The sequence below is a fragment of the Macrobrachium rosenbergii genome, chromosome 49 (assembly GCF_040412425.1).
Source record: "Macrobrachium rosenbergii isolate ZJJX-2024 chromosome 49, ASM4041242v1, whole genome shotgun sequence".
NCBI classification, from domain to species: Eukaryota; Metazoa; Arthropoda; class Malacostraca; order Decapoda; family Palaemonidae; genus Macrobrachium; species Macrobrachium rosenbergii.
Window position 1 is genome coordinate 30,638,752 of NC_089789.1, and position 12,354 is coordinate 30,651,105.

Genomic DNA, 12,354 nt, shown 5'->3' on the forward strand with positions numbered 1-12,354 from the left:
AAACAGTTATGCAAACAATAATGCCTCGTTGCAGACATCATGGCTATTGGTTCCTAATTAATATTGTGTACCTCTTGATAAAAAAAAATCATGGGCTATGTCAGAGTACCTACCCTCCTACACGTTATGCCGTTAGTGCACCTCACGCGGGCCACTGTAAGCACTAACTTAAGGTTCTTTGCAGCGTCCCTTCGACCCCAAGCTGCAACCCCTTTCATTCTTTTTACTGTACCTCCAGTCATATTCTCTTACTTCCATCATGCTATCCATCCTCTCCTGATAATTGTTTCTTTGTGCGTAGTACACTTTTCAAACCTTTCTCCTTCCATTTTCCCTTTCAGCGCTGAATGACCTCACAGGACCCCAGCTCTTGGCCTTTGGCCTAAATTCTCTATTCAGTTCTATATCAAAGTACGATCCTTGATTCTGTCTGAAGTCTTAAATATCTTCGGAAAATCTTCAAGTCTCGAAAGTTATTATTGCTTATATATATATATATATATATATATATATATATATATATATATATATATATATATATATATATATATATATACATTTATTGTTTAAGTGAAATATGTTTATAAAAATTTACTCATAATAAATGCAGACATACCTGGTAGCATTCACACTTAGCTGAGGAGAGAGATTTGAAAGGTAATCCCGCCGCCTGTTAACATAAAGCTAATTCCTGTAAATGATGTTATTTTATTTCCCGAATTTGTAATTTGATATACGAATTTTTACACCCGAAATATCTCTACGCCTTTTCCTCTGTGAAATTTCAGCGACTATTTAGCCAATATATTAAAAAGGCTGTGTAACATGGACTATGTTTTAATGTTTTATTTAACGTGCAGTTGTAATATGTTTTAATACCAAGAGATTAATGTTTTTACGCAAAATGTTTCATTTGAATCCAAGTAAAAGGAAAATTAAAAGTGCATACTCTGACATGATCCGTTTGAAATCCCCTCCTTTTACATTGCAAGATTTGTTATTATTCTTGTGTTTACCATTTATATATGTAGACATTCACAAAACATATATATATATATATATATATATATATATATATATATATATATATATATATATATATATATGATTAATTGAATGTCAACAATACCCTCTAAACTTCTCGAATTCTTCACACTTTTCCGATAAGCTGGTCACTACAAAGCCTTGTACCCAAATGCAAGAATATGAAGTAATTCTGATGTCCGTAGCAGAATTCGAACTCACGTCTAGAGTATCAGATCAGCACGTAACCTCGTTCTGAGACTCTGGATACGGATTCGAATCCTGCTGCGGACATCAGAATTACTTCATTATTCTTGCATGTGGAGCTAAGGCTTTGTAGTGACAAGCATAACTAAAACTCTGGAGAAAACGAGAAGTAAAGAGGGCATTATTTTTATATATATATATATATATATATATATATATATATATATATATATATATATATATATATATATATATATATGTATGTATGTATGTATGTATTATATATACAGTATATAGAGAAAAGTTAAATATACCTTAGTTTAACAGACTACTGAGCTGATTAACAGCTCTCCTAGGGCTGGCCCGAAGGATTAGATTTATTTGACTTGGCTAAAACCAGTTGGTTACCTAGCAACGGGACCTACAGCTTATTGTGGAATCCAAACCACATTATACCGAGAAATGAATTTCTATCACCAGAAACAAATTCCTCTAATTCTTCATTGACCGGTCGGATCTCTCTCTCTCTCTCTCTCTCTCTCTCTCTCTCTCTCTCTCTCTCTCTCTCTCTCTCTCTCTCTCTCTCTACTTGAAATTTACTCCCTCATCTGGCACTGGGTTTAAAGGGTAAAAGAAAAAGAAATCTTAGAGGGAAGGAAAAGCTTTCAGCTCAAACAAAAGAAACTCGAAGTAAGCTTTAGCTAAGAGGCAACTATTCCAAAAAAAATGTCCAAGTTTTTCAAACAAAGGCATTTCTATAGGTCTTTTTCTCCAGAACCAGGCTATCTCTCTGTATACGTCCGTTATTAGTCTGTCAGTGTACTTGCAAGTCTGAATGATTCTGTATAAAGCCTTCTAGAAGTTGTTCAGAATCCAGTATCGTCTGTTCAAAAAGGTCTCAATTCTTCCTATGGAATTTTGATGCAGATCAATAACTTTTCTTCATTTCTAAGAGGGTTTGCTCCCTTTTCCCTCGAATTCAAATAGTGCTCCTATTATATTATTGCCTTTCTCTTATTTTTAAGAAAAAAAAAAAAAAAGAATCGAATTCTTGCATTTCTCTTTCATTGTCTCATGATGAAACTTCAAAGTCTCTCCGTCAAAAGAAGAAAATTTTTTTTCAGAAGTTCTTTATCAGAGTTGTTGCAAATTCTCAGAACCATTTCATTGTGCAGTAAATAAGTACTCATTCCCTTTTCATCAGACAGGAGGGATATTTTCAGCGATTTTCTTATCTTGATTTCAGTTTAAAAAATTTCTTTTTCCGAGTACCCGAGGAATTTTGATGTTAACCATTTGAGTCTAAAACCTGGGACAATAATCGTGGATCATTATGTGATTTTTTCCTCTCATAGATATTTTTTTACACTTCATAATTTACTTTTGCATAAAATTCTAGTCCGGGTAAGAAGAAAAGTGCTTCGATTTTTAATTGAGTAGTGTTATATTAGCATATATTTTTACGAGGGAAAGAGCATTCTCATAAAAGACAATTTTATCGTCTCATAGGTAGAGTTTACTGGACATAAGACCCAAAATTGTTATAGACCTTTTTAGTTTTCTATATAGAAAACTATTGTGCCGGCTTTATCTATCCGTCCGCACTCTGTTCTGTCCGCCCTCAGATCTTAAAACTACAGAGGCTAGAGGGCTGCAAATTGGTATGTTGATCATCCACCTTCCAGTCATCAAACATACCAAATTGCAGCCATGTAGCCTCAGTAGTTTTCATTTTATTCAAGGTTAAAGTTAGCCATAATCGTGCTTCAGGCAGCGCAACAACACAGGCCACCACAGCCGGCTGAGAGTTTCATGGGCCACGGTTCATACAGCATTATACCGAGACCACCTAAAGATAGATCTGTTTTCGGTGGCCTTGATTATGCACTGTACAGAAAACTCTATTGCGCCGAAGAAACTTCGGCGCATTTTTTACTTGTTCCTTTTTCAGATCAACTTGGCTCTACTGAATTAGTCTTACTTGCAGCCTTGTCCGTGTCTCATTGAAACTTTTTTTTTTTTTTCGCAGTCCTTTCTTTATCGCTGGCGTACAAGACTGACTATAGTATCTCTGTCTTCATTGCAGTTATGGCTGACTCTGTCTGAGAAGCATCTGCAAGCCAGGGGCGTCGATTGGTCGCATGCGCAGAGATTCTGTTTCAACGAGTGGTCCAACCCTGACGACGACGAACTCGGGGATCAAATTGTTAAGGTAGGTCAGAGGCTACACCAAAATTTAATAGTACTGCAATACATGATTGAAGGTATGTATGTCTCTCTCTCTCTCTCTCTCTCTCTCTCTCTCTCTCTCTCTCTCTCTCTCTCTCTCTCTCTCGCTCTCTCTCTCTCTCTCTCTCTCTCTCTCTCTCTCTCTCTCTCTATATATATATATATATATATATATATATATATATATATATACACATATATAAAATCTTATAGGCACTGACACATATAATATATATATATATATATATATAGCCTATATATATATTATAATAATTGTGTTGGTGTCCGTAAGTTTACAACACGACAAAAATACAAAACTTTCTCAACTGATCCGTAATTAATCTTTTCTTGAGAGTTTTTATTTTTATTGGTTTTTTATTTTCATGTTCTTAAACAGAATTTATTTTACATGGGCAGATAGCTGACAATTAAATTTCTTGCAGTAGAATAATGGTTTTTCTGTGTGGGTGAAACTTCAAAAAAAAAAGAGAGAGAGAATCGTGGTGTTTCTTGTTATTATTATTTCCGAATGAGGAAGAGAAAAAGTTAGTCTGTTATTTCTCCGTTGATCAAAGACATGCATCTTCTGTATGTGAGGCCTACAATATCTTCATACAAATCTTCGTAACATTCCCTCGTTTATTCCTCTCATCTTTCCGGCCAATCCTCAGAGCACTCCTTTTTAATAAGCCCTTTTGCTTCCAGTAATTAGGCTTTAAATTTTACTTTTACCACACTGTATTATTAAATATTCCATCCAATTTATTTACTTCTGTCTATTTTCTCTCAAGACGTCGCTTAGACACAGTTTACTTACATAGAAGAGGAGTGACTAAATATATATATAATATATATATATATATATATATATATATATATATATATATATATAATATATATATATATATACACATGTATGTATACATATGTAAAAATATATTTATATATATATATAATACATATATATGTATATATACACATATATATACTGTATATATACATGTATAGAGGTCCCTCTCCAGCATTCGTTGCGTTCGTTATGTCCTTTTTACTCGGAAATGCACGGAATGACCCCGTTGCATTTAGAGTTTCATCTGGCGAGTGCCTCCTCACCCACACTGCTCCCTTTCCCACCATTTGTTGCACTTTAGCACCTTAACAGCCCTTCACTGTTTGCAATATTGCAATTCCCGTCCCGAAGCTTTCACCAATTTCTGGCAGTTCTCCGCACCGTCCTCAGCAGATGTCAGCCGTCACACGCTGACTGCTTCACGATCACTTGTTCTGTCCACGACGTGGTATCTCATTCATTCATAAGTGCAGCGGCGCCGCATAATGGATGTTGTGTATCGTGGCCCACGTTATTTTATACCAAGACCATTAATCTTACTGTATTTACTCTTTTGCAACTTTTCCCTTCTTCGTCAGATCTGTGAATCGTTCCAAACAAACGGCAACCCACATCCAGAGCCACACAAACAAGTATTACATGTATATTCGAAAACAAACACTCATATATAAGAGCATATTCATCCGAATATGCCTAAAATATACATGTACACATTTACATATAAACATACTTGTTTGTATGCATAAATAGCCGTACTTCTTTGTCTATCTCTAATTTCCTTGAGTATCTGCGGAGCCCGTTAGGTTAAAATGACTCCTCTGTCGTCCATGTTTAAGCAGCACACTCCATTGCGATGTCGCGATAATGGACACATAAACTCGAGAGGCATAAATGGCGCTGTTTGCACAGCAAACTGGCTCCTAATTGCACGTATAATAGCGTTCATATTTCGCGTTCGTGCGCCTTTCCTTAGGAAACAGCGCCACGGGGGAACAGGTTGCATGTTCCGCATGTGTTCAAATTGCGTCCCTATTGGGATCCCATTATTAGAATAAGCTCTTAGCTTTATTACAGCGTTGTATAAATGAAAGAAATGAGAGACCTGATACGGTAGGTTATGTGGTAACGATATTGTCTGGTGTGTATATGATATATATATATATATATATATATATATATATATATATATATATATATATATATATATATATATATATATACTCGTATATACATGGAATGGGGTCTGGTGCTGGGGTCTCTTCATTTTTTTATTCTTTGGGACTCAAATCTGTGTAGTGAAAAGCATATCCAAAAAGTTAAAACGTTATTATGGGATATCACACACACACACACACACACACACACACACACATATATATATATATATATATATATATATATATATATATATATATATATATATATATATATATTATATTGAATGGCATTGTCGCTTCCAGAAAGTTGAATCTTTAATAATAATAAGAAAAGCATGGCCAGCAGAAACATCAGTATTTCCAGTAATAGATTTATTTCCGTTACCAACGTTTCGGGAATACAAATCCCATCATAAGGGCTAAAAACAGAGAAAATAAAATCTGTACATCAGGAATAAGTCTAAAATGGAGCACAAGATTAAATCATTCTTTTGACAATAATGAGTACATCAGTAAGCTTAAAATCTGACATGAAAGCAAAATGGCGAGTAATAAAACAAAGAACTCATCATTAAAGAACAAAACTGTTAAGCATGTTCACACAGATTTTTAGGAAAAAAAACTGAATTGTAACAGTAAAAACCACAAGTCAACTTCTGAAAAAAAAATCACTCACCAAGACAGAAAATAAGTATTTGACATTAACCATAACATGTACAAAATTTCTGTATATACATACAAAAAGTAAAATGCAAAAATATCGAGACAAGAACTCACCAGCACAGAAGCCACGTAAAAGACTGAATCGATTATTTTTTTGACACCAGGGAAAGCAAACTCACAGAGGCAAGAAGTGTAGAATGGTCTGTTAGGCTATGTTTAATGATACTGCAGCTAAATGGTTGTTGAGGGTTGGTGATACCTTTTTACTGAAGATAGACTTGAGAATGGGTTATGACCAATTGTCTGTTGCTTGAGATAACTGTTATTTTTATTTTCTAGGTTCGTGTACGCCACCTACAGCTTATACCCTTACTCTGACGTTTTATAACAAACATTTGAAGTACACACCATCTTCCATGTCTAAACCCACACTTTTCTTCCCACATCATTTTACTATCTCAATCCAAATCTACGAGACACCTTCCCTGATAAGCTAATTAATGTTTATACCCTTTACTTCTTATATTCTCTTCTATCATACCTGCCCTTCTACAGCTGAACAATTATTCCTGTCACCCGTTTCTCCAGAACCTTGCCGTAATCCAGACATACCTTACTTGCCCCAGTCAATCAGTCTCACACTTTCACCACTGTACCACATTTCATCTATAATCCCATTAAATTCTGGGGGTATATCCACTCTCCAAACTATTAATCGCCTTTCTGACATTCTCAACAACCACTTCTACAGCCATTCTCAAACTTAACAAGTCCCTTCACTTCTTGCATCATTCGGCTCTGCTTCTCTTCTCTTTCCCACATTCAACAAATCATCAAAATATAGACTCCATTAACTCAGGACTGCACTTTCTTTTGGCAGTATTTCCCTGGATGCATTTTTAACTTGGATATCCATGTGCTCATTAATCTCTCTCTGCATTTACTTCCTTGTAGAGCAACTTAATTTCCAGCTTCCTGAAGTCCTTGCTTACCTTCTTCCTCCATATTCTATTACATGCCTCCTGTTCCTCTCTTGCCTTCCTCTTTACTTCCTTATCCTCCTCTTGCAATTTAAAACACAAACTTCCCTTCTGTCTTGCAACTGCACTGCAAATAATCTCCTTTTCCTTCATTGAACTTGTCATTTACTAGTCCACCATTCACAGGTTGAGTTGTGTCAAACTCTAGTCCATTGTCGTCCACTTTTTCCTTATATGTTCTCATCCCTTTGTTCCTATCAAACTTGCCTGTCTTAGTTACCATTGCTGCAACATTTTACCCAAGCTTCTCCGACTTAAATTTCTATTTTCCTTAGGTATTTCTTCGCCCTGTCCTTTTTCCTTTATCACATCCATCAACCTGCTCTTCCATCTACCCCATGCTCACGTGTTATCTAACCAACTCCTTTTTCGTAAGTAGAATTATGAGCATTCTCCATCGGAAACCTTGTATTTTGAGACAATAAAGGCCCTTTCACACACATGGCTACTTGTACTACAGGAACTCCATGTCTACTCACATTGCCAACTCTCTCTCTCTCTCTCTCTCTCTCTCTCTCTCTCTCTCTCTCTCTCTCTCTCTCTCTCTCTCTCTCTCTCACCTACCTTCACGTTTAAACCGCGTAGGACAACCGCCCTTTCATGTTATGTTCCCCAAGTGCTGTAAGGCATGGATAGATTCCGACTCCTAAAAACACTTTCTTTCACTCTGTTCCTTTCCAGTCCTGGCTTATACACGCTCATTATTACTACCTTTCCTCCTGCCACACTCAGTCAAACCCATGCAGAGTTCGAACTAATACGTTTGAACTTTGTTGCTCCTTCCATAGTCTCCCTGAACAATTTCTTCGCTTTCCCCAGCTCCGCACCTTTCAGCTTCCCCATTCCTGAACACGCTGCCCTTTCACCTTTGCCCTATTTAGTGCTAAAATACCTTGTTTTCTCCCCTTAAACAAATCAGTTACCAGGAATGTTTTATATTCCACACCACACCTTTACGCAGTCGAAAACCTAGGACTCGCTATTCTATTTTCGTATTTTTTTTTTTTTTTGCAATATGTGCAGGGCATAGGGCTACAAGCCCCATGCCCCTGGCTATCAATGACTTCCATACCAAGCAGGGAGACAAGAATGCTTATTACCATCCCGGCATTCCTCAGGAGTGAAGAAGAGGAAACCATTAGTCTCATATGAAGAGCCTCCTCTGTCATTTAGGGGGCATTTTTTCTAACCAGTGGGTCCACATCCTTAATTGGTGCCTCTCTCTCTCTCTCTCTCTCTCTCTCTCTCTCTCTCTCTTGTGTATGTTGGTGAATATAGTTCTCTAGTACATTGCCAAAGTGGCATATTCACTGCCCTCCCTTATACGAGGCAAACGAGAAGAAATGAAATAAAATATGATAACATACTGGAAACGGAAGACAAGTGTGAGAAAGTTGTTCAACTAAATGGAAAATACCAGGCATACCTACATACGTACAAACACACATGAATATATATATATATATATATATATATATATATATATATATATATATATATATATATATATATATGTGTGTGTGTGTGTGTGTGTGTGTGTGTGTGTTGTGTTGTGTGTGTGTGTGTGTGTGAGAGAAAGAGAGACGGCATGTCGATTGGTGGAGGGTTGCATGGTCGCCCTTGTAATAAACAAACTTCCGGTAAGCCAGAGGCTAATTATACAGAAACTTCAGGAAGTTGACAGATTACCATTATTAGTTTGTCCCGTGGAATGTTAACCGTCCCACATTGCAAAGAAGAGAAGGGATATCTTCTAAAGACCAGAGCCTTCAGGAGAACTGGCGCTTCTTGTTTACTGGGAGGTTGTACTGGAGGTAATACTTGAGCTCATAGGTTGTACTTGGAGGTAATACTTGACATCATAGGTTGTACTTGGAGGTAATACTTGGGCTCATAGGTTGTACTTGGAGGTAATACTTGAGCTCATAGGTTGTACTTGGAGGTAATACTTGGGCTCATAGGTTGTACTTGGGGGTAATACTTAGCTCATAGATTGTACTTGGAGGTAATACTTGAGTTCATAGGTTGTACTTGGAGGTAATACTTGAGCTCTTTAAGGTTCTGTTTGGATAATTGAATTGCTACTTGAGCCCTGTTTGGGCTGTACTCATTATACGAAGATGCACCGGAAGAAAATATTTAACTAGAACTGAAGTATTAAAATTTATTTATTATAATTAATGCCATTAGACGATGTTTAGTTACGAAAGTGAACTCAGAATTAGGCAGCCGCAAAACACTAATAAAATAATGTCTATTTTCAAGATGCTTCTGTGTTCAATTCAGTCCCAGTTTTGTTTACCCTCGGAACAAAATTAATCACACGTGATTAATTGCTTTTTTAAGTCGTTTATCATCCCACGGAATTTAACTCTGCATTGGTTATAGTATGCTTTCATTTTCGAATTCGTGTTTTCTTTGTGCTTGTTGCCTTCCCGAATCCAATTCTGAACTAGCCCCTTTGTTAGTATTGAATTGGTGGTTTGCGAAATTCGCAGTATGATTAGCGGATTTATTTTTTCAGTTTAGATCCGTTATACATTGGGAAATTTGACTAAATGTTAACAGTTTAGAATTTTTCCTTTATTCAGTCCTGGAAAGTAGCTTGGACTCCTAATTTTGAAATATTTGTATTTCGACTCCCAAATTGTCTTCAAGACAATTATGTTTAATGTTGGAGATATGATGATGATGATGATGATGATGATTATTATTATTATAGACATTTATTTTAGACAAACCAAAAAAGTCCAGTTACTTGCTTTAATAGAATAGAATACAGAGACAATAGCATTTCAGATAAGGATAGATTAAGACATTTAAAAAGTTCACATTTATGTCAGTGGACAACATTAGAGAAAATAATAGATCGTGCAGAATGAAAATACTATAATGAGAGTGTATCCGCTCCGTACGATTCCAGGCCCGGATAAAAGAGGAGGGCTAAGGCCAGGATCGACGCCCTTGGATGAAAAAGTTACTGAAATTTGCGTCAAACCTTAGTCATCCGGTGCGACCAGGAGTGGGTCACAATAAGGCCGGAAGGCAAACAGACTAAGAGCACAAGGGAGGAGACAGAGTAACACCATAAATTAATGTGCGTTGCAGAGAGGTTGATTGAGGCATAATAAACGAACCAGTCAAGGCAGCGGACACTTGCAAAAGTTATCATAAAAAAGAATTATTTTAGTAGCTAGGATCATATCTCTCTCTCTCTCTCTCTCTCTCTCTCTCTCTCTCTCTCTCTCTCTCTCTCTCTACCAGTTGTTGAAATCAGGTATCTAGGTACCTAGTGTAAAAACCGTTTTGCCTCTCAACATAAAAATTCTGTAATAAAAGAGAAATAGGCCTACACACGAATAAACTGGTAACATTCTCTATCGTACGCTGGACAGCTTCTGCTAAGTATAGATGATAGATAAGACATATTTTCCCCAAACACAAGTCACGCACTAAAAAAATGACCAGCTGCGGTACAATAATTTCGTCACTCTCTCGGACAGCGCTGACTGAATTGCGGTGAGATGGGCATTGGGCTGTCACTTAGCATTCGCTTCACAGATTTGGACGCGTTCAGTTGCTCTCCTAATCTGATTACGTCTGATTGCTAACGCACCATTGTTGAATGCGATTGCTTCCTTGGTTTAGGGACATTCGAAGTTTGTCCACTTGCTCTCTAAACGTAGATTCATAGTTACTGAACTTGTTTAGCTGATTTCAATTGTGAAGTTTTTATTCTAGAGTGTTCGATGGTTTATTTGGTCTGAGCGCTATTTTTTAAAACTGCCAAAACGGGACATGTTCGATTGTTTTTTTTTTTGTTGGATGCAATCCATTACTCAGTAGTTCCTCTAGCTGAATTACTTTTCAGATTCAGGACATTTGTTTTATTATAAAAACGGTTATATTCGTTCATATATTATCCCGATTTAGACATTCGGGTGGCTTACGATGTGGAAACTTTGTTTCCTCTACGGTTATGAGCTGTTCGTTTCAACAGCTCTCTTAGTTTCTGCTTCCTTTTCCTATCACGACTTCAACACGTTCTTTTGCGCAGCAAAGTATTCTCAGTGATGTAAATTATTTCATCAGCGCTGTCATATCTGTGAGATAAAATGCTCTCAGAAACCGTGATATTATGATGCTTCAAAACTGATAAACCACCAGACTCGATGGAGGACATTCCCGTTAACGTGACTTCATACTCTTGTTGAGTTACGACTTTCCAAAAGACTTGACCCAGCAGCGCCATGAGAAGCTCCTCAGGGTGAATTAGTTCCACTAAGACATGGACTCTCAGCCTAGGTTATCCCACTAGGGGTAACCAGATGAGCTTCCAAGGGGTGCTTCATTGGAGCGGCGTCAGTTTCACTCCTCACTAGTACCGTAATGTGCATTAATTACGATTTTAATGCGAGCTATTTGATACAATCATCACAGTGTCACATCAATATTTAAATACATTTTGCTGCTACACTGAAGTGAATTAGTATTCCATGGAAGTTCGCGCATCATTATTCGGTTAATGCAGATAAAGGGTCAGTGGTTTGTATGCTTAGGAGAGTCATGGCGGGATAAAGCTTGAGATCTCCTAACCCCTCTAAGCAGCGATTGCTATATTCATACTTCAGCTGCTGAAACGTGGATGAACACCCCATACAGCTTCCAAAATATTAGTTACTTCGTACACTTACTTAGAGGACTTATCATCAACGTGTAAAACCCTCTTACATACATGGCACCACACAAGTAGGTCTCTCCTCTCCAGTACCTCATTCATATCATCATTCCGTTCTTCCCACATAACAAAGCAGTATGATAACCCTCTGATCTATATTTTCACCCACACTAACCCTTTCATGTTTCTGCTAAATATATCTACATTTCTCACCCTTTCAGTTCTTCTTCTCACGCCATATGTTACCACGCAATCCCATCATGCACTCTCTCCGCGGCTTGTATAGGCAATTCAAGTCTCTCTCCAGCCTTTTGGACTCACCCTAAATTTTTCACCTTCCACGTTAACGTTCATTGTTCTGTCGTCTTGGGTTTCTTACACGTTCATAACTCGCTATTTCTGTCTTTGGCAATAGACTTTCTTCTTTTGTAATCGCTCTCACACTGTTTCACTACCTTCCTTCTGCAGTTTCTCTTCACTATCACCAAAGGGAATTTTTTTAATCAT

General features: G+C 37.1%; 1 protein-coding gene across 2 annotated transcripts in view; it reads left to right on the plus strand.

Moving 5' to 3' along the window:
- Positions 1-12,354, plus strand: part of LOC136832230 (uncharacterized) — a 304,198-nt gene that overhangs the window by 233,924 nt on the left and 57,920 nt on the right. For both annotated transcript variants that reach the window (XM_067093078.1, XM_067093077.1), the window contains exon 4: positions 3,317-3,442. In XM_067093078.1, the coding sequence (XP_066949179.1) occupies positions 3,317-3,442 (126 nt within the window). The remainder of the gene's footprint in view (positions 1-3,316; positions 3,443-12,354) is intronic.